At 37.1% G+C, this 26,410-nt stretch overlaps 1 protein-coding gene across 1 annotated transcript in view; it reads left to right on the top strand.

The window, feature by feature from the left end:
* KLHL1 (kelch like family member 1) overlaps positions 1 to 18,231 on the top strand; it is a gene marked incomplete at its 5' end in the record, with an annotated part of 430,814 nt that extends 412,583 nt beyond the window's left edge. Inside the window, 3 exons of the mRNA XM_084617931.1 lie at positions 5,763 to 5,975; positions 13,229 to 13,400; positions 18,127 to 18,231. Coding sequence (XP_084474057.1) covers positions 5,763 to 5,975; positions 13,229 to 13,400; positions 18,127 to 18,186 — 445 coding nt within the window. The 3' untranslated portion in view covers positions 18,187 to 18,231. The remainder of the gene's footprint in view (positions 1 to 5,762; positions 5,976 to 13,228; positions 13,401 to 18,126) is intronic.
* Positions 18,232 to 26,410: the final 8,179 nt, after the last annotated feature.

Here is a 26,410-nt window from a genome sequence, read left to right as displayed (position 1 = left end):
TTGTCAATTAATTAGTTATAGTTCTATATATGTATTGGTTTTTTCCCTGTTTCCCTTGTTTATTTTATCCGTTTAGAAGCTTAAAAATAATATGTCTCTCCCATCCAGTTGCATCTGATCCGTTCTGAATATGGGGATTTCAGCCCTGTCATTCTTACCCTTGAAATAATAGGACTCTCTGGTTTGCCTCCTTGTCTCTGTGGTTTCATTACTGATTTTGTCAGTGAAGCTTTGAGATTGTGATTTGACAATAAAATAATAATTTTAGTGCTTAATTCTAACATTTTATCCAGCTAAATACATATTTACTCTAGCAGAATAGTATGTGTATTAAGTGAAAAATCCTGCATTTCTATTCTGTGTAAAGCATTACCAGCCAGCCAGGCACTGCAGGGCAAAATGGCTCAGGGCAGGTTGGCTCAATACAAGGTTTTTACACAAGAACAATGTTTTCCATTGTTTAACAGCTGCCACATACTGGAGCCTGTGTGCTGGGGGACAAGGTACATATACCTGACCCAAAGCTGGCTGCTCTTTGGTGGTGCAGCAGTCAGTTGCAGTGATAGAAAGCAATTTCTCCCTGCTGCTATTTGGCAATTCAAGAGGCTTCCTGATCCCTTTTCTCCCATTATGCATCCACATAGCACAGGGCAGAATTTGTGTGCCCTATTGTGCCCTCGATATCTGGCATAACTAGGCAGGCAGATAGATGTGCTTGCGTGCACTGTAACAGGTGGCACATAAGAGCTGAGCATCCCATAATTTGATAACCGAAACAAATGAGTCAAGCTAGAGGCATAGCCATCTAGTTAAGGTGCAGTTGCATTTTGAGCATAATTAGATGTTTAATTGCACAGTTAGATTTAATAGATATATATGCTTTTTTAAGCAATTATTGATGAAAATAACTTTTAAATATAATTTATCCTCTATTTCCTGCAAATCAGACTGCTGACAGATTTGTAGTATTTGATTCTGGCTATTTTTTTTCTAAAATTTACTTTGTATTGGATGCTTGCAAATAAAATACAGAGGAAGAGGCAAACACAGCAAAGCATGAATAACTCTCAAAAAGTATTTGTAAAATATAAACTCACCCAAAAGGATAAAAATCAGCATGAGCCAATACAGAACAGTTTAAAGCATACTTAACAGAATGAGAATAAATAGACCTTCTCAAGGATCCATTAACAAATTGTATTCAGAGGAAACTCTTTTTTACAATTAGAAGCCCTTAATCCATATTTCACAATCCAAGGATATAGTAAATGGCTACCCAATCTGTGTGCATGTGTGTGTGTTTGGACACATATACCTACTGTGCATATATGACTGGCTGCAAGTATGGTATCATCTTGTGGTTAAGGCATTGGACTCAGACACAGGATATCAGATATTAATTTCACGACTGACTTCCTATGTGACTAATTCACTTTGTGCCTCAGTTCTCCATCTGTAAAGTGAGGATAATAACACTTACTTTGTCAGTTTTATGTACTTCGATTATAAATTCTTTGGGGCAGAAACTGAATATGACTCTGTACTGTGTATAGCACAAAGGAACCTTAACTTTTCCTAGAGTATCTGAGTGCTACCAAAATACAAACTAGTGATAATGTGAAGATGGCTGTATATATTTTCATCCTATAAAGCTGAGAAAATAATTCATGAATATTTTTGAATTTTATAAACTGTTTTTAATAAAATATTTGCAAATAGCATTTTTTCTTATTGTTTGGCCACTATTATCACCCTTATTTGGCCAGAGTTCTACCCTTTATCAGAATTTAATATGCATTCACCTACCCAGATTATGCAAAGAAGGAACAGAGCCAAAACCTCAGTCCTCTCCTCAGTAATATCTTGGGAGGCTAGCTCTATAGCTACAATGACTGTGATTGTGCCCAGGGACCCAGGGACGCTTTGATAGCATGGAGATGAGCACAAGATAAATAAATAAACTTAGCAGATGCAGATACGGGAGTTCACAAAAAGAACGGGAGTTGTTTCTTTTGCTCTCTCTACCCCCTTCTCCATGTCAGGACAGAGTCATGTCAGGACAGAGTCATGCACAATCAAGCATTCATAGAACTGTTAGCTGAGCTGTTTAGACATAGCCAGAGTGGAGCATTATAAGTAGAACTTTAAAGGAACACCGATTTCACATTAATTTTTGACTCCCACCTTTGAAAATCTTGGTTCTGATATTTAAAGCCTAGTATCCCATTTGCCTGCATATCAGGTAGACATCTATGTCTTGCATATGAAAACAGGGCTGTAGTGGAAAGTGTTTTGTGACCTATTGTTGCTCACTATAATATAGTTTTGCTACAATGATGGAATTAAAGATTGGGAGCGAATGCATTAGTACAGATCTATATTATGCATTTCAGTTTCAAAATGGAATTTCCCCCATGCAAACCTTAGCAGAACTATTGTATAATGCATTGCACATATTAGCCGTGCAGGGAGCATCAGTTTATAGTGACCCCAGACTTCAGTTATCTTGAACAATAGAAATCAGATGAAAAGGTAGGTGTCTTAAGACTGAGTTTGCAGGCATTCTTGTAAGAGAATTACTTTATTCTTTTGCTTTGTTGCTTTATTTGACATCCACTTCACATGACATATCAATGTAGCCTGATTCCCTTGCCTACTTGTGTTACCGTACAAGGGTGTCTATGAGGCAATATCGTAAAGTTCCATGGACTCACTAAAGATTAGTGGTAGAATTGTGCTTCCTTGTTCTGGACATCAGCTTCAGTGCCAAAGAAACATAACAGTAAATGGACATTTAATGAGCTTGGAATTCACGGAGTGTTTAGAACAATAAAAGCTTCCAAATGAATAATTGTTTCACAGCAGGAAACTTTTGCATCCTAAATTGCTCAATGCTTGGACTTTAAAATAGCCTGCATTTCTATTAGTTCATCTGTGGACACTGTAGAAAAGGCAGCAGACTGGGAAATGATTCATATAAAAATATATGCAGTATGGGTAACACTGGAAAAATGAAATCAGAATCATGTCATCTTAGGAACCATTATAAGGATGGAAATTATTTTCATTTGCCTACAATAGTTACAAGCAGAACTGAAACACAATTCAACAGCATTTTCATAATTGGAATTTGAAAATAGATTTTAGAGTTTTTCTGGGACTTCCACACATAAATCAGCCCTTGCTGATACATTCATCATATATGCCATTGAAGGAAAATCAACAAACAGTACCTGCATGTGTCATTTCCTGAAACTATCCCTTAGGCATATTACATATATCAGAATCCCCACAGATTCAATTAGAAGCCTATGAAAACAAACTAGGACTTTACCGTAGTTTTTAGATATCTACATTTAAGATATAATGAGCCAAATTATGCTCTGCACCTCAGATTTAAGCTCCACAGTGAGGATATCTTGTGAAAACTGCTGGTGGAATGAGGAAGTGCAGAAAGGAGTAAGAAATAAGGAAAAAGTCATAAAGGTGATGGAAAGTAACCCATAAGAAGAAGCAGTTGTTGCCTACAGAGTCTCCAAGGGATCAGCAAAGCAAGCAGTCAGAATGGTGAGAAACCTAACTTTAGGTGAGCTGTATAATGAGTTGAACAACCGTCCTCAGCTTGCCAGACAGAAAATATATGTGATATAAATGGACAAGAAGCAAAAGGAGGGAAGATGGAAGATGCCATTTGTAAGGGATCCAGGGGCAGACTGCTTGTAACAAGAAACATGGTACATAACAGGAGGCAAAAATACTGTGAGGGTCTACTTAGTGAGAAGAACCCTTTATATGCCAAGTTACTGTTGTGTGAACTGATAAGCAATGGCCTGTTAGAAGCAGATGTTAAGGCTGCATTTCTGAAAATGGCACCTGGAAAATCAGCAGGTCCAGATGAAGTCATGGCAGGTATGATCAAAGAATTGAGAGACATTGATGGACACAGTTTGGAAAGAGTAGAAAATTCCAGAAGAATGGGGAAAGTCTATACTGGTACCTGTATACAAACAAAAGGTGGCATACAAGACTATTCAAAGTACCAAGTAATTAATGCTGTCCCACTGCATGAAACTGTTAGAGAGAATCATTCATAGTCAAATTTGTTGAATAGTGGAGCCCCTTTTAGGAAAGGAGTGCTTTTGTTTTAGAAAAAGGAAAAGGATGACAGATTATACGCCAATCAATAAACAGTTGATGGAAAAGAAGCTTTCCTCAATTTGGAGAAAACATTTGACAAAGTACCTCAGTGACTGCTGAGGCCTCCACTGCAATTCTGTGGGGTACTGGAGGACCTTGTCCAGATGATGATGGTTTCATCACAAAGGTACGGATGCCCTTAGGTGCAATGGAGGGTTTTGAGGTGAAGGTTGGGCTCCATCAAGGATCAGTGCTTATCCATTACTATTCATAATTGTGATGGGCTTCATAAGCAAGCAATTCCAAATGGAAGATGGTACAGAGTTAAATTTTGTAGACAATGTTGTGCTAATGGCTGATAGTGAGGAATACTTGGTTCAGACAAGTCATGCCTGGAACAGGGAACTAACAAACTATGGTCTCAAAATGAGCAAAGAAAAGACAGAAGTCACATGGGGACTCCCGTGGAACCAAGACAGTTGAATATCAACAATTAGGGTCAGTTCCTAAATCATGTTTCTGTGTTTAAGTTCCTGAGGGGCAAGTTAGTGACAAATGGACAAATCAACAGTAAACTTCAGGGAAGGCTGCTGACTGTGGGGAAGTCTGGTACAAGATAAGTGGAGTGATTTATGATCAACAAATGCAGAAACTACTTACGGGACAATGACACAAAACTATGGTAAGACGAGCTCTTCTGTTAGAATCAGAGACCAAAGAGAGGCACTTGAGAAGACCATTGCTGGGCCATGTATGGAATGAGGAATGATACCAAGGTTTGCTGCATCAGAGAGAAGCCACAAGAGAGGAGGCTGATATGGTATGGGCGTATGTGAAGGCTGGATGAAGGGAATCCTATTCTGGAGCCCTTTGAGACTAGAATTCAAGGGCAGAGAACAGGAGGATAGCCAAGAAAATTGTGGATAGACTGTGTATGGGAAGATGGTGATATTGCTTCTGCTTTCTGATGGGATAATTTGCTTTTTCCTCTTCTAAATTATACACAGTAGCTTGTATAATATATTTTTCTATGATTTCAAAAATCCATTTTCCATCCATTTATGTTCTAAAACTGCAATTCTAAAATTTGTACAGATTATTTCTGTCCTCATCTGCACCCATTTTCACCCATTGCTCTGTTTATCCAGGTTCTTATTTGACTCAGATTACCTAGAGTGACTGAGCACCTACACTTTTCCTTGCTTTTTTTAACCTTCCCTCCACTTATGGTGGGCAACTGTGCAGCAACCCTGCTTCTGTGGTTTGGAAATCGTATGAGAAGTAAGTTATCCTGAGATTTCTGGCTCATGAGGCAGAATAAAGTAGTATGCATTTTGATCTGAGAATTAAACCACCTATTCCCAAATGACTAGTCAGAAAATAACTACCATTCCACTGAGTGTTGGCAGAACACAAAGAAGAATGTGAATTTGACAATAGTACTAACATCAACGTATTTCCCAGTGTGTTATACTTTTGTGAGCTTGAAATTTGATGAAACATATTCTGTAGCCTTTCATTTTAGACAACAGATGAGAAAAGCAAACAAAGCCTCTCTGTTTATAGTTTTGCTAATTGAAGTTCTTGTTGCACTGAAATTTCCGTGTTTTGGCTTTTTTTTTTAGGTTATATTCAGTCGGAGGTCGCGATGGAAGTTCGTGTTTGAGTTCAATGGAGTATTATGATCCTCACACAAATAAATGGAATATGTGTGCTCCGATGTGTAAGAGAAGAGGAGGCGTAGGTGTGGCCACATGTGATGGCTTTCTCTATGCAGTTGGAGGCCATGATGCTCCTGCTTCTAACCACTGTTCCCGACTGCTTGACTATGTAGAAAGGTATCCATTTAGTGTACAATTACATGTGCTGTTTTGGAATGCAAGACAGGTTACAATTATTTGTATCCTAAAAATTGTAAGAGTTAAGAGTTAAGGTTTGTTGGGTTTTTTTTACTAAATGACAAATGAACTAAAAACATGTTATTAACCATATATAACTACTTGAGTAAGATCAATATCATATATTACCATAACAACTATCATACAAAAGTGGGCTTATAGAAAACAACACTTGCGTTGTTTTGTTTCATTAGTAGCACACTAACAGAGAAGCAGATCTAAGGTCTGTTCACATTTCCACTGGAAACTTCTGTGCTGAGGCAGAAATATTTTCTTATTGGAGAGACAAGAGCTCAGCATGTAAGCTAACCTGTAATACCAAATTAGATTTAGCTAGATTTAGCAATTTTTAAATTATCATCAAGCAAGTAATAAAAGAAAGCTCTTTAAGTAATTCTGATGCACACTGCACCATGGTGGTTCCTTCAGCAGGACTGTTATTGCCTGACTCTGTATTTACAGTATATAACCTGTACTTTGCATTGCACAAGGAAATATTCTGTGAATCCAGAGAGTTTAATAGGACACCAGGGCACTATTGAAGCTATTAAGATCTATCCTGCCTGTGATTTTCAGATAGGCTTCTACATTTAATTGAGGTTTTAGTTCCATTATTAAAAAAAAATTAAGAAAATTAACATATCAAAGGTATGCAAAAGTTATAATGCTAAAAGGGAGGACTAAAGAGGAAAGTGGGAACATACAGAGTTAAAGTTGCCACTTCTTTCCAAGGAGAAGGTTAATCAAAATCTTTAGGAGTGGACATGGACATGAAACCCTAGATTTACCTGAGGCTCATGAATTATAAAACATAGAGAGCGAAACAGATAGAACACTTTTTGCTTTTCCAACATCTGTATTGGTTGTCATATGGGAGCAGTGTTACTTTGGAATTTGAAAAAAAAGAAGAGTGTGAAATGCATTTCTTTTTCAGCCACATATGATTTTTGATTACTCCCTTGTTTCTGGGTTGAATTTTCCCCTCACTGAAATCAATGGGAACGTAAGCATATAGCTAAGGTTTGAATTTGGCACTTTATATAAAATGTTACTCTTATCTAATAACCAGGCATCATGAGAGAAGTTAAGGAAACAAATTGTATTGCTTGCTTTTTTGTGTTGAAATATGACACAACCTAATCTCTGTTAATTTTAATTCACTTTTCCTTTTTTTAAAAAAATGGGCACATAATAGTATTTTATGTCATTTCACATACATGTACTGTTTATGTTAAATAAACCCATACCAAAAAAAAAAGTTGTGCCTTAATTTAGTGCACATGAAAGTGAGGGATTTAGAGCACTGCTTTGAGCCAGGCATATTGTAAACAGGTATTCTAGAATCTTCTCCACATAACTGTGACCTGCAACATCTCCAATCATAAAAAGAAAAGGAGTATTTGTGGGACCTTATAGACTAACAAATTCTAAGGTGCCACAAGTACTCCTTTTCTTTTTGCGGATACAGACTAACACGGCTGCTACTCTGAAACATCTCCATTCTTGTAGTCCTGGACTTTTATTGACTAAAAACTGATATTCATACACCAAACTTATTTGCATATGTAACCTGAACAAGACTTGATTCTAGGTTTTTGTAGACACAAAGGCATCGACACATAGAATCACAAAATCATAGAAATGTAGGACTGGGAGGGATCTCAATAGGTCATCTAGTCCAGTCCCCCACATGAAGCAGCATTAAGTATTATCTAGACCATTCCTGATATGTGTTTGTCTAACTTTTTCTTAAAAAACACCAATGATGGAGATTTTACATCCTCCCTATATAATATGTTCCAGTGCTTAACTACCGTTACAGTTAGGACATTTTTCTTAATGTCTAGCCTAAATCTCCCTTGCTGAAATTTAAAACCATTGCTCCTTGTCGTGTCCTCAATGGATAAGGATGACAATTTATCACCTACTTCTTTGTAACAAGCTTTTATGTACTTGAAGCCTGTTGTCATGTCTCCCGCAGTCTTTTCGTCTCTAGACTAAACAATCAATTTTAAAATCTTTTCTTAGGTCATGTTTTCCAGACCTTTAATAAATTTTGTTTATTATCTGGACTTTTTCCAATTTGTCCACATCTTCCCCGAAGTGTGGTGCTCAGAACTGGACACAGTACTCCAGTTGAGGCCTTATCAATGCTGAGTAGAGTGGAAGAATTCCTTCCCATGTCTTGTTTATAGCACTTCTGCATCTCAGAATGATTTTCGCTTTTTTTGCAATAGTATTACAGTGTTGATTCACATTTAGTTTGTGATCCACTATAACCCCCAGATCCAAGTGTATTACATTGCATTTGTCCTTACTGAATTTCATCCTATTTAGTTCAGAGCATTTCTTCAGTTTGTCAAGAGCATTTTGAATTCTAATTTGTCCTCCAAGGTGCTTGAATCCCCTCCCCTTGATCTCATCCACAAACTTCATAAGTGTACTCTGTATGCCATTATCCAAATCACATATGAAGACATTGAATAGAACCAAACCCAGGATACATCCCTGAAGAATTTCACTCACTATGCCTTTCCACCTTGACTGAACCACTGATAACTACCCGTTGAATACAGTTTCTCATCCATCTTACATTAGGCTCATCTAGGCTATGTATCTCTTGTTTGCTTGTGAGAAGGTCATGTGAGACAGGATCAAGAGCCTTTCTAAAGTCAAATATATTGCATCTACTTCTTCCTCCCATCACAAGGCTTCTTACCCAAGGATATTAGGTTGGTTTGACTTGTTTTTTTCTTGACAAATCCATGTTAACTGTTGCTTACCTTATAGGTGCTTACAAATTGATTGATTATTTGCTCCATTGTTCTTTCTGGGTACTGAAGTTAAGGTGACTGGTCTGTAATTTTCTGGATTGTCCTTATACTCCTTTTTATAAATGGGTACTATATTTGCCCTTTTCCATTCCTTGAGTATTTTTCCATTCTCCATAAGTTCTCAAAGATCATTGCTAGTGGCTCAGAGATCTCTTCAGCCAATTCTTTAAATATTCTAGGATATATTTTGTTAGGCCCTTTCAACTGGAAGACATCTAACTTGTCTAAGTAATTCTTAACTTGTTCTTTCCCTATTTTAGCCTCAGACCCTACCCCATATTAGTCATGTGAGCACTAGTAACCATTTTGATGAAAACTGAAATAATAAAAGGCATTTAACACTTCAGCCATTGCTATGTTTACTTTTATTGTCTTTCCTTCCTCATTGAGCATTGGGCCTACTCTGTCCTTGGTTTTCCCCTTACTTCTAATGTACTTGTAAAAGGTGTTCTTGTTGTTCTTTATGTCCTTATCTTGTTTAATTTAATTTTGTGCCTTAACATATCTAGTTTTGTTCTACATGCATGATTTTTTTGGTATGACTATTTTTTTGAGTTATCGGTCATTCAAGATCTCCTGGTTAAGCAAGGGTAGTTTCTTACCATACTTCCTATCTTTCCCACTCATTGGGATAGTTTGCTCTTGTGCCTTTAATAATGTCTCTTTAAAAAACTGCCAACTCCCCTGAACTCTTTTCCCCATAGGTTTGTTTCCCATTTACCCAACAATTTTCTGAGTTTGCTAAAGTCTGCCATAGTCCTTATTTTGCTGTTTTCCCTCCTACCTTTCCTTAGAATCATGAGCTCTGTCATTTCATGATCACTTTCACCCAAGCTTCCTTCCATCTTCAAACCCTCAACCAGTTCCTCCCTGTTTGTCAGAATCAAATCTAGAGCAGCCTCTCCTGTAGTTGCTTTCTCCACATTCTGTAATAAAAAAGTTGTCCCAGTGCAGTCCAAGAATTTGTTGAATAATCTATGCCCTGCTGTATTATTTTCCCAAGAGATGTCTGGGTAGTTGAAGTACTCCGTTACCTCCAAGCCCTCTGCTTTGGATGATTTTGTCACTTGTTTAAAAAAAAGCTTCATCCACATCTTCTTCCCATCTATACTGTCATCCTCAGTTAAATATATTTTCAAAGAAGGACGTAACTTAGATAGTGCCAGAGCCCATATACTGTACCTAAAAGATGGCAATTTGTGAAATCTTTCTTAAATATTTTAACAGCAGGGTTTTAGTGCCTTCTTAACTGCTTTGCAGTTCATAATAATGTTCTCCTAATTGGGTGTTAAAAGATTTAATTGTCTTTACTTTCACCTTGATTAAATTGGTCTCTAAACCTAAACATATAGTTAGGGCTAACATCTACACACATCACTGACTTTATTAATCCTATTGACTTCACTGGGACTACTCAGATAAGTAAAGTGAGCAGGTTTTTGTACTGTCTAGCTGAGAATTAAAATATTACTATCATGCATTTTTCCTCCTCCATCTTTTTTAAAGGACTGAATGTTTTGACTAAAGACCAGGAATTCTATTATAACTCCCAGTTTTATCCTAATTGTTGTAAATTATGGGGGGAGAGGGGGGTGCAGATTACAATAATGTCTGAAGACCTGGAAGGGGAAATACACATATGGTAAAGCCAAAAAATGTTAATTCTGAATGGATTTTGTCAAAGACTGTATGACTTTTCCTCCAAAAGCACCATATGCCTCTAGCTAATGTTCATTTTACAACCAGCTTTACCAAGCGTGCATTGTGTCTTCACTTCCCAGAGGGCAATAAACTTTAATAGACTCTATGATACAGTATTCTCTTTCTGATTGCAAGGGTCAAGGTGAGTAGCTGAAAAAACAGACAAGCTAAATATAAATAACATCACTGTGTTTTGTTTTATAAACAGGCAACCAGGGGCTAAATAGAATGCTTAGAACTCAATTCTGTCAACAAAACACAACTGAAAAAAGAGCTCCCTATTTGTAATTGCCTGGAAAATGCTTACATTTTCTTACAATCTTCTGTGAAAAACAGTTGTACATTTCATCTTTGTAGTAACTGCATGTGCTCCAGGGTGAGAGGGGATGCAATAAAAATTCCTGAATATAGAAACTAATAAATTTTAAGCTTTCAAGGTTAGGGCAAGGAGAGAGGCTACTGAGCTTTTGCTCATATTTTTAACAGCCTTATATAGAATCATAGAATCATAGGATATCAGGGATGGAAGGGACCTCAGGAGGTCATCTACTCCAACCCCCTGCTCAAAGCAGGACCAATCCCCAACTAAATCCTGAACATCACCTATTTGGGAGTAAATGCTATTTAAAAAATTGGTCAAAATAACCCCCAAATAATATAATTTGTAACTGAAAAATACTGAGTATTTTTATTACACCTCTAATAAAATACTACTACTAATAAATATGCAGTATTACTTCCAGCTGCAGAAGATTTGGGAAAGACATGCAAAGAAATATAGCTTTTGTTTTTCTCCAGAACTATCAGATTGATTGGGAAATGCCCTTACATACATACCAGAATTGGGATAGTTGAAATTGGAAGTCTGATTCACAGTTTCTACTGATTAGGATTTAATATCATTTCCTAGCATCAAAGCTGATGTCATCAGATTTGGATAAATCTCATTTAAAAAAAAATCAAGTGTGTCTTTTGACAACCTTTGTGAAGAAAATGGAGATTTGATTAAAGCAGGTGTGAGCAGGCTGTGCCAAAATGTCTGTCATAGCATACTAAAGGCAAGTGAAAGAAACATCTGGCCAAATGAAAGTAATGGCATAGATAATAAAAGTGGATGCAGTTTTCAGAAGTGCCTAAGGCCTAGATTCACAAAAGTTCTTAGGCACTTAAGTCTGTGCTTAGATGCCCGAGTCCCAGATTTAGGCACTACTGCAATTCACAAAACTCCCATTGAACTCTGTAGGTGTCTAAACTCATTCGGCACCTAAGATTTTTTCAATAAAAGGTTCCCTAGGTGCCTGTATGTCTGACTCTGGGCATGTGCACACTGCCCCACTTCAGGAGTACAGGCACCTATCTCCCATCTAAGCTTCACAATGATTTGCAAGTCAGGTAAAGATAAGTTGCCTAACTTGCATGTGGGACCTAATCCAGTAGGCATGCTCAGTGGCTGCCTACTGGATTGGGCCCCTCAAGTGAGTTCACACAAAACAGGGTGGTGGCAGCGGCTCTCTCTCATAATGTCTAGCCCAATAGTTATGGAAGTCACCTGGTATGTGGAAGACCCAGTTCAAGTCCTCCTCTGCCTCATCTGCCTGATGAGATTAAGGGATTAAGCTAGCTCACGAAAGTTTATACCCAAATAAATTTGTTAGTCTCTAAAGTGCCACAAGGACTTCTTGTTTTTGCTGATACAGACTAACATGGCTACCACTCTGAAACCTGTCACTCAGGCTCTGTGAATCACTGTATTCCTGTGATTTTCTAGGAACCTAAAAGATAAAAGCATCACATCTAAGTATCTTTGTGAGGCTAAGTGACTTATTATGAACCTAGCTCTTATTGACTTTTGGTGCAACTTAGGCTCCTAAATTCTTAGGTACTTTTGAACATTTTACCCAGCACTTTAAAATCTAATAACAGGCATATTACACTGGAATAGAGACTACTTACATTTTTTTTTTACATTAGATCTTTCTTTCTTTCTTTCTTTTTCCAAACAGTATAGCAAAAGGACTGCTGGAATTTGCCCTATATTCTGATGTAATCAGTGTTGTGTGACTGATTTGATAGGTTCTGCACAGCAATCCCATTTATATTGCAAAAATACATTTTCACTTTTTAATAAACACTGAGGGACCACTTCTGACACCCTTAATCATACTGATTAGTATCTTACCATGTGAGTAGGGTCATAGATCTCAATGGTATTACCGGTACAGAGTAGTGCTACTTAACATGAGTAACAGTGGCACAATACAGCAAGAAACATGTCTTGAGTTCTTAGACAGGTTTTAATCAACTTACTGTAGAGTTCAATCTAATTTTAGGAAAAGTAGTTTCCAATACACCATAGAAGAACAGTTTAACTAGTTTGGTTTTATTTACATAGGGCCAGATTGTGCCATTCTTAGTCATGTTAAACAGCACCTTACTCTGTAAATAGTCCATTCATCTCCAAGGACAATCACAGAATAAATTACCATTCAACATAGAAGTATCTGAATCTAGCACATATTTTTTTTTCTGCTGCTGAAAAGATTGTTCAGATAAGAAGCTTGTATACAAGTTTTTAAGAGAACAGATTTTTTGTAAAGATGGACATGAGCTAATACCAAGGTTTTCATTAAGCTTGCAGCTTCCTTTCTTCTTGTTCAGATATGATCCAAAAACTGATACTTGGACAATGGTGGCTCCTTTGAGTATGCCTCGAGATGCAGTTGGTGTCTGTCTTCTTGGTGATAAATTATATGCAGTGGGTGGATATGATGGCCAGACATACCTGAACACTATGGAATCATATGACCCTCAAACTAATGAATGGACGCAGGTACTTATACACTCATTTTATTTTTTTCCACGATGCATTAACATTAGTAAGTAGCTGACGCTGCCATAGCTGTAAAATTATTCCTAATATTTTAACAACTATTATGATACGAGTTTCCCCAGAAGAAACAAAAGAAAAATGTTTCTCTTATGAAACCAAGAAGAGACAGATAAAGTAGTTGCTAAAATATTATCTAGCTATGCTTTTAATAACGTTTTTAGTCTGTCTGATTTTCAATTGAAATGCTATTTTCATTCTGAATTTTCAGTATATTGGTTGAAATTGAATTTGTAGTTGTTGAAAGTGGCTCTGCTGTTTCGTTTGGTGACAAATATGTCATGCAGATTTCTTGCTGGGAAAGCAGTTTGTTTACTTTGTTTAGCATGTAGAGTTTTCTATTTATTCTCTCCTTCCATTGCCTTTGTCAAGGTTCCTTCCCCACTCTGAACTCTAGGGTACAGATGTGGGGACCTTCATGAAAAGCCCCCTAAGCTTATTTTTACCAGCTTAGGTTAAAACTTCCCCAAGGTACAGACTATTTTACCTTTTGTCCCTGGACTTTATTGGTGCTACCACCAAGTGTCTAACAAATATAACAGGGAAAGAGCCCGCTTGGAAATGTCTTTCCCCCCAAAATCCCCCCAAGCCCTACACCCCCTTTCCTGGGAAAGGCTTGATAAAAATCCTCACCAATTTGCATAGGTGAACACAGACCCAAACCCTTGGATCTTAAGAACAATGAAAAAGCAATCAGGTTCTTAAAAGAAGAATTTTAATTAAAGAAAAAGTAAAAGAATCACCTCTGTAAAATCAGGATGGTAAATACCTTACAGGGTAATCAGATTCAAAACATAGAGAATCCCTCTAGGCAAACTCTTAAGTTACAAAAAGACACAAAAACAGGAATATACATTCCATTCAGCACAGCTTATTTTATCAGCCATTTAAACAAAACAGAATCTAACGCATATCTAACTAGATTGCTTACTAACTCTTTACGGGAGTTCTGACCTGCATTCCTGCTCTGGTCCCAGCAAAAGCATCCCACAGACAGAGAGGACCCTTTGTTCCTCCCCCCCCACCAGCCTTGAAAGTATCTTGTCTCCTCATTGGTCATTTTGGTCAGGTGCCAGTGAAGTTATCTTAGCTTCTTAAACCTTTACAGGTGAAAGGGTTTTTCCTCTGGTCAGGAGGGATTTAAAGGTGTTTACCCTTCCCTTTATATTTATGACAGCCTTCATTTAATGGACACTGTGAAGTTCGCTGAATGCTGAAATATAAAAAATGTGACTTGGCATGTGGAATATACAACTGTGGTATGATGGGTGGAACTAAGATGTGGCAGAAGGAACATAGATTAGCGTGGTTTAGGAATGCCTGGAATATTTTGGAGACACATAGCAATGGCTTCCTAGTACATTTTTGAAAATCTCTGTTTCTTACCACTCTGTCTCTTTGTGTCATCACTTATTGCTAATGAAACCACAAGTGTATGATTTATTGATTGTGCATCCTGTGATATGACAGGCCCATGCAAAAACATTTTTTTCTAAAAGGCATAAAGGTGTGCCAGTCCCCATAAAAAGCATGAGCAACTGGGTTTTGTAGAAGTCAGGAATAAGAGAGCTCTCTGATTTTTAGGTTTTTCTGGAGTAGCCATTATGACAGTGCTGGAACAATGAATGAACCACCTAATCTTCCACAGGCCTTGCTGTGGCAGCCCCACCCTTCTACAGCAACTAATTCTGTTTATGGGTTGAAATAGCAAGCTACAGCCCCATTATACTTGCCTAGGGAACAGGAATCAAGTTAAGAACACTTGTGCCAGATGGTTTTGAAACCAGTAACCATGACTTTTATACATCTGACTCCTGCCTGCTTGGGATCTGACTGGAGACTTCCTCCACAATATCCAGAATATGGAAGGCTTAGCAACTGTTCTCACCCCCTCACCCCCAACCCCAATCCCATGCAGCCTCACCAAATGAATCAGGTATTGCAGAAGTCTTGCTTCAACCCGCTGCATTGTGGGTTAATTTTACCCGAGGACAATCAATTTATGTGACTGTTGATATAGTTATCTTGGTAATTCTTTTTCCTGGTTAAAAGTCCCCATCACAAGTTGCTATGGAAAGCATGAGCAAAGTATCGCACAGTCTAGTAATCTGATAAATATGTGTGCCTCTGCATATATCAGTACACAGACACTTCTCTAGCTCTGGATTTTAAAAGATTATAAAAAAAGTATTGAACTATACACTTTAGGATTTCGGTGTCCTTTAGTGTAATTAAAAATAAATCTTATTGTCAACAAGCAAAATTAAATACCAAATGGTTTTTATTTTCCCATAGATGGATACAAGATTTATGTGGGTACTTCCCACTAATCCTCTTGGGAATGTCAGGCATAAATCCATTAGGACTTAATTCTACCACCTTTCCTCATCCTGTGTAGTATCTTTCCACTGAATGGGATTACTTGCCGAGTATAATAGACGTGAGGAAAAGGAGTAGAATATGGTCCTTAATTAATGAGGTGAGAATAGATTTTACTGTGTTCTTGTAAAAAGGAACAGAGAATCAGCATTATCTCTGAATTGCATATTGTTTTGCTTTGTCATAACAACATGTCTTAAAGTCTGAAGGAAAAATCCTGCCTTCAGCCATTTGCATGTAACATGGCCACGAAGTACACAGTAAGTCACACTTCCTACTACAGCCCAAATGCTGCAAAAGCAACCCAGAATGACTGAGTGGCAGCTTTCCATATCCTGGCTCCAGGCCTTAGGAAGGATTTCTGGAACCACATGTTCTAGCCCCAGAGGAAGGGAGACTTTACTACAGGAAGTCAATGGTGTTCATTGGAATTTATCTTGCAGGAGAGGTGGAATTTTAAGGCTCCACAGTTCTACTCTAGGACTCCAGTACAAAGCATATTTCCTTAGGGAAGGATGAGATTTTGACCTATATCAGCACCTCAGCTTTTAACATTCTGGTCTTTTTTGTGGCTTTGCGTCTCATCTTTCAATTTCACCCTTAGTGGCCTTTGAAGAGTTATAATAGTTATGAACTTCACACAGGAATAATTGGAATATATATACTGCACTATACGTATAACAATGCTCTTCATTGTCCACTCAGAAAAAGTAGTGATAACACCAATAGTTCCCCAAGATTAAAATTGTAATAGTTTGGTTATGTACAATAGTAACGTTATAGAAAATCATGTACAAAGGTAATTTTCCTTATCCTTACTGCAGTGTAATCTTTTAGCTTTCTCAGTACCTTGTGGGTGCCAGGATGCTTATTAAAATATGTTTAAATAATGATTTTAGATTTTAAATATAATTTAAAAGTCTCATGAAATACTTTCTACTCCTCATTTTTCAGTTCTGCCCTTCATCTGTAGTTCTTATCATTTGGCCTGTGTTATACAGGAGGTCAGACTAGATTACCACAATGGTCCGTTCTGGCCTTGGAATCTATTGTTTAGTTCCATCAGAGTGAACGTAGAGTTATGTCTTTCCTGGTAATTATTGTCCCTTAAAATTCTAGTGTCAAAGACTAATCTAAAGTGCATGATCAAGAAAGATAAGATGGTCTTTCTGTTGAGGTACTGGACTAAGAGTCAAAAGGTCTGTCTTTAATTCTAGGCTGTGACATACTTCCTCTGTGACCCTGGGCAACTTACTTATTCTCACTGTATCTCAGTTCCCTATCTGTAAAACACTTATTTTCTCCTGCTGTTTGTCTGTTTTATCTATTTAGTCATAAAGCTGATTCTGCCATCTTACTCATATTGCATAGCACCGTATTCCATCACGGAATACTCATGATGTTGGGGTTTGTATATTACATAAATTTAGCTGGCAGAACAAGTCCTCAACTGGACTCTCAAGTGTTACCCTAAAATGCCACAACATTTAAATCATTGAGACAAAATAGTGTTATTACAAGAATTTGTGGCAAGCACATAGTAGCAGAAGCTATGAGTCATCAATGTATCTAGCAGTTATTGCCAGTAAAACGTAACTTTTGGAAATACCACAGCAGTAGCCCGATCACTTTCTATCCTAAGTATAAATGGACAGTGGTATTGCAGATACCAGTTTGTGATAGCTGTGGGGAAATGTAAACATTGGTACACTGTGTTAAATGTCTTTCAAAAACAATTGAAAGCAAGTCAGTTCCATGGAAAATATTTCATGAAATATTTTATATACGATGCAAGAATAAGAGAAAAGCAGTTAATCAAAAGTAATCAAGAAGGGAGCTATCCCCTAAACCCAAAATGCTAGTTTTAAAAAAATGAATTATTTGTATTATAGTAGGACCTATAGCTCCCAGATGAGATCTGGGGCTCTGTACAATGTACAAACAAGAGATCATTCCTGCTCCAAAGAATTTACAACAAAACAGACAAAAAATTGCCCAAAATTACATAGAAAATAAATGGCAAAGCCTAGAATCAAACCCAACCTGTTGAGTCACAGTCTAGTGCCTAATCATAAAACCATACTTCATCCCTATCCTGCTTATACTTTTAACTAAGTACTGTATGGTAAAAGCAAGCAGTTAGAAAATTACAGTACTACGGTATCAGTGAGTTCTGTATACTTTTGGTAGTTCAGCTGCTATGTTGACAGTTCCTGAATAATATGTGCCACAATACTTCTGCCATTTCTTGCGAGACTTTCTGTTAATTTTAATCTTTTTTGTTATGCAGATGGCTTCCCTAAATATTGGAAGAGCTGGTGCCTGCATCGTAGTCATCAAGCAACCGTGACTTTTTCTGCACAGCTTTGGATTTTACTGACTGTGAAATGTTTATTTTTCTATCAGACAACAAGACTGATAACTCTGTGAAAAAAAGGATTTTCATAGTGAATACTCTGTTGATCACAAAGTTGAGAACATTTGAAAATGGGAAAGATTAAGGATTTATGCCCTGTCCAGTCATTAGAAACTGTTCACAGTCAGTGAACAAGAAAAAATCAGTCTGTTGTAGGAGCAAATGTATAAACATACAGTAGTAAGTTCAGGTACTGTTCTTGAGAATGTGTACTGCAGAGCTGCAGAATTGGAAGCACCCAGGGCTAGCTCTTCATAAGGAGCACAAGGGATATGAGAACAGTTTTCATGAAACACAGAGGGGTTTGACTGTGGAACCATCACAGCACATTCAGTTACTTTTTCAACTTTGGTTTTATTAAAAGGAGAAGTAGATATAATGTGATGTTTTTCTGTCAAGATCTTATCTTCAAAGGGGTCCTGGCTTTCCCTTTTAGACAAGCGGTTAGACAAGGAGAGGGAATTAGTTCTCATTAAAGTAAAGAGGAAAGGTTGAAAGGTCTGAATATTTCAGCACTCTTCCTCGTTCAAAATGATTAAGCTGCTTCTCTACAGTCTGTGGGGAAGTAAATGGAAAAAAAAACAACAACAACAACACAATGCTTGTTTCAGTAACTTTGGACTGTCCCTCCCTGTCAGAGTTGGGAATCAGAGGTTGCACTGAAATTATATCCTAAGAATTAGCACAAACTCAATGCAGAAAGAAGAGCAAGCTTTTTAGCCCCATTGGGACTTTGTTGCAAAAAACATGAGTCCAAGGATATGTCTCATAAATCTATCTTAATCTTGTATTCAAATCAAGCATGTGGGTTCTGGTCACATTAAATGCTTTATGCATCTTCTGCATGTAGAACCCCTGGAAGCCTGGGTTTCCAGAAGAAGAAGAAGACAGCTACTTCTATTCTATTACATCATTTAACAGATGAAACATGACTCGGCAATGGAAAATGTTTTGACCTAATTTGACAGAAACCTCATTGCAGATAGACAAGGGGGATAAAGATGTCATTACATTTTCTTTTTTTCAAAACCACACATTCAACTTGGCCTGATTCTAGCTGCATAAAAGCCTTCCATTTTATTACTGAAAGTCATTGCAAGTAAGGGATGGATTAGAAATGTATGCTAGTAGAATAAGACAATATTAGACCATCATGAGCTAATGAATTCTGTATAGAAAATATACTAGACCCTTGTGTGCTTCCCGTTAAGGTTGATCAATTACAGTAATATAGCGATATCACGCTTTTGAGTCAGCAATAGTGTTGAGTTTGGTATTTTCTAATTGCTCAGTTGAATCAGTTTAAAACCTAATGGAGGGTGAGGATCCCAGAGATCACGGCATTCAAGGAGGCAGAGGAGCTGTGGGGAATGGGCCTACTGGTAGAGAACAATCTTTTTCTCTGGACCAATGCAGATCTATTCAGAAAAAAGTGTGTAGTTCGGTTACAGAAGTTACATAGTTCGTAACCGTTCAGAATGATTCTGACCTGGTTTGCCTTTAGCTGCTTGGAAGGCAATTCTGGCTGCAGACAAGAGTGTTTAGCATTTGGTCAGAATGGAAACCTTTGAGACCACTTGGGTTGCCAAGTGTATAACATTAGGTTTAGTTACATGTGGTTTAAAGACGTGCCCTTTGGTAAAGAGCTGCAGTGATAATGTCACTCTGTCACTGAGTGACCTGACCCAACATGGATGTCACTGTTTCCTGAGTATGTGATAGCATGAACCAACTTTCCAATCAAGGCATAGATGCTGGTTTGATCTTTGTGCTCTTCTCTGTGCTAGTGTGAAGGCAGTTGCAAATGTCTGAGTGTAAGCTCCACACAAACATTTGGCTCTTGAATTACAGTTAGTCTCAGTAGCTGGCAAGGCCAAGCAGTCTTTAAGGGTGGTATGAAACTAGAATCCTACAAGCTAAATTTAGGAATAAACCCCGGGGTTTTTTATGTGATTGTACTACCATTTACTGGGACTTAGAATGGGAAAAGGTGATGGTCTGGTGTTTTCCCACTCTTTTCCCCATCCAAAAAAGAGTTGATATATTCCAGCTTTTTTCTTTTGTCAAGCTATTTCACTTTTCAGCCAACAGTGGTGAGAAGTTGCAGTATGACATAGCTATATAAACAGTAAAACCTACCATTATTTGAATGAAAATTTATATAAATATTAAACTATTTCAGCTCAACTACCAAATGTACACCAATTGCAAGTAGTTTCCTTCTGTTTTACTAGTTGTAGGAACAGATAACTAGCAGGTTAAAGTGAAACTCATCCTGTGCACAGGGCCATCTCAGGGCCAGTAGATCACATAAATCACAATTAAGCCCTACTCTTAGGGTTTAGGTAGGATTTAAGTGGTGTATAACTCCTTTGCTGACCCTTGGTACAGGAGTAAATAGCATCCTGAATAATTTGAGATTTTAAATGAGGGTTTGAATTAATTCCATTTTCTAATAATATCTCAGTTCCCCTTAAGTGGATCAATTAGCTTGTTGTTATATCTACTTAACTGATGATATGGCTATTTGAAGGTAGGACAGGGAACAACCAAGTAAAATCAGAAATTCAAATATTTCATAATGCATACGTTTTTCTTTTTTAAAAAGGTTCCTTTTTCTGCTAGTAGTAGATAGAATATTATTAAAACAGAATTTTTTGTCATATTAAAATCTGCATACTATACACCTAAATATGTGCTTTTAAAATAAAAATAATGAGATTTTTAAAAATACAACTTGGAAGCTAAAAATAAATAAAATTCCAAGTGCGCCTGTAGAGTCGAACAAATGATCTTGCAAAGATCTTTTAAATTCAACCTCCACAATTTCCCCCAAAGTACTTTATATGCAGTATAGAATTGAAATATGAACAGCACCCCTGGATATTAACCTTCAGAAAAGAATGACCATACATTTACTCCAGATATGTTGAGTTTTGTATTGTAACTCTGCTTTGCTCATTTTTATCCATGATTTTTCTTATACCCTTTTGTACATTCCCTCTTTATTTTTTTCCATTATTTTCTTTTTTGTAATCTCTCTGTACTTTCTCTACTTGGCTAACTATTCTCTCATCCAAAATTGCAAGCTTTCTCCACTGTTACTTACTTACAACAAAGGTGGAAGACTGTGATTCTTGATCTATCTTTATTATACGTATACTCGTACAGTTCCATATACAATGTAGATTAAAGGCCAAAATTGACCCACCCTCAGTTTCTGTATGTCAGTACAGCTTTTTGACTTCAGAGTTGTTGCATGAATTTTATTAAGGGAGAAGAGTTTGGGTGGGATTTTTCAAAAGTTCTCAGTGTTGGCTTAACTCTGCTCTTGTTATGTCAATGGAAGTTTTGCATTTGACTTCAAAGGGAACAGAGTTAAGCCAACACTGAGTGCTTTTGTAAATCTTACCCTTAAGGTTTATAGTTCATATACCCCCAAAGAAAATAATCAGTTAGGGAATATGCTGGCTTTAAAGCTATTCATGTTAACTTGTGTTGAAGCAAACAGTAATAACTTTGAAGGAATAGTAGATGTGCCAATATATTTCAAAGGCCAGATCCTGCCTCCTTTATTCATGTTGAATAATACCTTTCTCTGCACGTAGTAGTAAGTAAGGTAAAGTAAAGTAGAGAAATTGCAGATTTAATCACATAGTGCAAAATGGAATTACTAACTGGTTAATTTGAAAAACAAAACAAAACACCCTCTTGCTTATGGAAAACAATAATTAAATATTTTAAAGTTGTTTTCAATTCTCTCTCTTTCCAATTGATTTGTATTTATTTAAATATAATAGGTTTACTTCCAAATTAATGCATTTTCCTAAGAATTTCTCACTTGCTGTATCACTCCATTTTAGGGATTTATTCTGCTATCCATCACCTTACTGTCTATCACAATCCCCTTGCATGGAATAGCACAATCCCTAGATGACTAAATAGAGACTGGAGTTAAGGGCCCAAGTTGCAGTGGGGGAGGTCTGGTTGGATATTAGGAAAAACTATTTCACGAGGAGGGTGGTGAAGCATTGGATTGTGTTACCTATGGAGGTGGTGGAATCTCCATGCTTAGAGGTTTTTAAGGCCTGACTTGACAAACCCCTCACTGGCACGATTTAGTGGGGGTTGGTCCTGCTTTGAGCAGGGGTTGGACTAGACGTCTTCCTGAGGTCTCTTCCAAACCTAATCTTCTATGATTCTATGAGTCTCTGGCTTTTCTGCCTTTATGGGGCTTTCCTCCTGTATTATTTATTCTCTTTTATTAATTATTTCCTTTATTGAGGATAATGTGCTCAGTGCTAAACAAAACACAGAGACAGACAGTCCCTGCTCCATAGAGCTTTTAAAAGACATGAAACAGAGAAGACAAGATGCAATGGGCACCACAAAAGAGAATAATTTGAGGAGTGAGGTATTATGGCGGTGGTTGTGTGTTGGTTGTTTATTAACTCATTGCTTGTAGGCGTCATAAAAGGATGGATAAGGAGTGATCTGAAAGGTTGCTTGGGAAACCAGGATTGAGAAACAATCTCATAGTAAACTCAGTTTTCCAAGAGAGGGTCCAATCCTGCAAGCCTTCTATCTATATAACATCAATTGATGCGGGCTCACAGGATTGGGATCTCTGTTAAATTACTGTATAGTCTGTCATATTGCTATTGCCGGTGGTGCATGCTATAATATTGATCACAGACCAATAGCTAAAGATCATGTTGGATTGTAGTTATCTAAATATGTTTTATTTGGGATATTTTTGGCTCAATTTGAATAGAAAGTCTGAAAATTAAAATAAGAACTTATACATAAATAGCTAGGAAACATAACACCAATCATTTTTTGTATTGGTGGTTTTCAATTTTTATGGCATTTCATCATTTATAATTCAATTGCTGAATCCTATCTCTTTAACATAATTTATATGTAAAATAATGATTTTTTTCTTTGATAATTACATAGAAGACAGATGCATAGTTACATATGAAACCTGTCAAAATATTAAAACATTTTAAGGTGATATTAAGGGAGTTGTCTCACTCATATTAGCATTAATTGGTACAAGGAAACTATTATGACTTGTATGTGAAAGATATATTGACTGCCTTTGTTTTTGTGTAAAAGAAAACAACTAAAACTCCATCAGATATTCAGTGTTTATATATGAATTCAAGTCAAATGTATCTAAAGAAAGCACTATATTAGATTCACTAAATCACTATGTTAGATTCACTTTCATTTCCAGTTACTGTAAATTAAACTTACTTCTCTTTTCCTATAATAAACATGCTAGTTAGAATTTTTACATACACTCACTATGCCAAATTCCTCCCTTAGGTACATTCAGATGATTCCCATTTACTTCAGTGGGAGTGACTCACAAGCAAAATTAGAATTGATGGCAAAATTAGAACTGTTAGACCACATGCATGCTTTGATGCGCCTTGGCCAACACCAGCAAAGCTGTAGTTAAGTGAGAACTGTGGGCCACAGATCTTCTACCCTGCTTCCAGTGAATTCAGCTCCATTTAAACCGGCAGTACTCATACTCCTTAGGTCCCCCATGGACAGAGCTGTTAAGGAAGCATTGCAGTACACAGTCTATACATACTGGTAAACCCACTGCCCCAGAATCCCACATTTTATTGAGACTACTTCAGCCTCTAGCAAGAATATTCTGAGGAGCGAATGGAGATGGGTGAGCTGTGTAGCTCCACGGAGGTCATAGTCAGATCCATTTTTTTATTATTAAGCAGCAGGAAATATATCTAACTAAAAATTTATAGGGTATTTTAAGTAGGACTCATAATCTGCCCAAAGTTTGAGAACTTGAAACCCAGTCCCATGCCTGTATGGAGCTCCAGTGACTTAAGCCATGGTCTGTGCTGGTACAAAGCTTCTTCAGTATAGGTCTGATTGTGGGAACAGGGCCTACAGCTATTTCTACACCATTAATATTATGCCATGTCTCCACGAAATGCACCTACAGCCTGTTTTTGGCCCTATATGTTGAAAACCAGAAAGTACATCAAGGTCTAAGTACAGAGAGTTACAGTTCAACCCAATGTTCTTGTTATATTTCAGAGCCTGTATACCACTGTGCACATTTTATAACAGAATTATTTCTTAGAAGTACAGCAAGTATAATATTACAGCATACCACTAACTAGTTATTTATCTTAATAGATGTAAAAAAGGTTTGAGAATGGCATAACCAAAACCACTTACTGTCCTCTTAAAAATATAAACCATTTTTCAAAACTTGATGGCACAAAACTTATGTGTTAACCTTTTGACAAAATTCTTCCCATATCACTGACCAATAACACACTACTTTAGGTTATTCATATTATGCCATGCCACTTTCTGCTATCTGTGTAATAAGTTTTAAAAGAGGTCATTTTAAAACATACAGGCCTAAATTTACAAAGATGTGTACCTAAATAGGTGTGCCCTTTTCCATGCTCCCAATGTAGGTGTGCACATCTCTGAAGTGTGTGCATTTGTATAGGTGCATACCTAAGTTTGTATTCAAAAGTGCAAGGGCACTTATGCACTCATGTCTTTGAAAATTTGAACCATCATCTTTACTACTTACATTTGAACCTTTTTCATACTGTGCGTGAAACAGGCATGCAATTAAATCAAAGTAATATTTGGACAGGTGTCAGTAAAATGAGTATCTCCTCCAACTTTAATGAAGGTTTGATTCAATATTAATTCTTTAATGTATTGAAGATGTAAAATACAGCATTAAATGTAAATTATACATCAATATGGGATGACTATAATAGGTAATATATGAGGGATAATATAGTGCAATTTAAAATATATATTAAATGTAATATGTACTTTAGAAAAATAGAGATTCATTACTTCCAAAAGTTCATTCACTGAAAAGTGTTTTATTTTCAACAGTAGCAGTCAGATTTTGGGGGAATAACTTTGCAACCAGTTTGTTGGCTCATAAATGTGTAGACTATTTGCATTTTTAGCGCTGTGTGTTCTTGTGGTGATGCATAAAAATGCATGTAAGATAGGTATTTGACCTGGCTCTTTGACCACATCAGGAGGAAAATAGTTATTTATCCCATAGCTATCTTTAAAATCTGTGTTGAAAGACAGTGGCTCAAAATCCATTCTAGAAGTCTGGTAGCTTGTTTTAAAAATTGGGACTGCTGAATTCTGGGCAAGTTTTACACCCACTGATTCAAGTAAAACAACAAGCTCTGAGCTATGTGGACACAAGCACTAGATTAGAATAGATTCTTAATATGTAAGTATAACTTCAGAACTATCCCTGATTTTAAAAAATTAATGAACCACACAATGTCTGTTCACTCCACTCTGATTTATATGAGAAAATCAAAAATATACAACAGAATAGTTATTCTTCAGCTTTATTCTCAGTCTCTAATAAAAAGCTGATCGAATTACTGTAACTTTAAATCCCATTGCCAATCCCCTCATTATAGTACTTCTGCATAATGCATGAAGGTTAGATCCGCTCAGGGGCATAGAGGCTGAAGGTCCGCAAAGCTACAATGGTTTTCTTATGCTGGGGGAGACCAGTGTTGGACAGCTGAAGAATAGAATGTAGCTATCTAGTCCAAAATTATGTGTATTTAATATTCACAAACCCCTATGTGGGGCTGCACAGGAGTGTCCGCTCTATTCTAGACCAAGGGTTGGAATAGTGGTTGTGAAAGGGCTGTGGGGCTGTCCCATCTCAATCCCGCACAACTTCTACATAGCTCTCCTTACAAAGGGCTTGATTGTACAAGAGAAATTGCAGATGTTCAGTACCTCTCATGATCAGGACCATAACTTATTTGTTCAGGTTTGGTCAGGTCAAGGAAAGGCACTTAAGTTAGGAAACATTCACCTTGGTCCTCAGATGAGAGATACAGTGAGCATGAGTTCTGAGAATGAAATCACCTTCTGTCTAAGACTGGTGTGATATGAGCTACGCCTATAAAAAATCATCTTTCAGAGGGCCTCCTGTGAGACAGAAATTATCGTTTGTGAATCATTAGAGTGAGTAATTTGTTCTATAAGCAAGACCTACAGAAACTGGTGTTGCTCGTCAGAGGTAATAAGAGGTTCACCTGCAGTAATTTCCATAGCTTAATGAGGGTGTTTTTTTTTTTAATTTTTAGCA

This window comes from Lepidochelys olivacea, assembly GCF_965140295.1.
Source record: "Lepidochelys olivacea isolate rLepOli2 genome assembly, chromosome: 1".
Taxonomy (NCBI): Eukaryota; Metazoa; Chordata; order Testudines; family Cheloniidae; genus Lepidochelys; species Lepidochelys olivacea.
The sequence above is the reverse complement of the archived record's forward strand: the minus strand, read 5'-3'. Positions and strand labels throughout refer to the sequence as shown.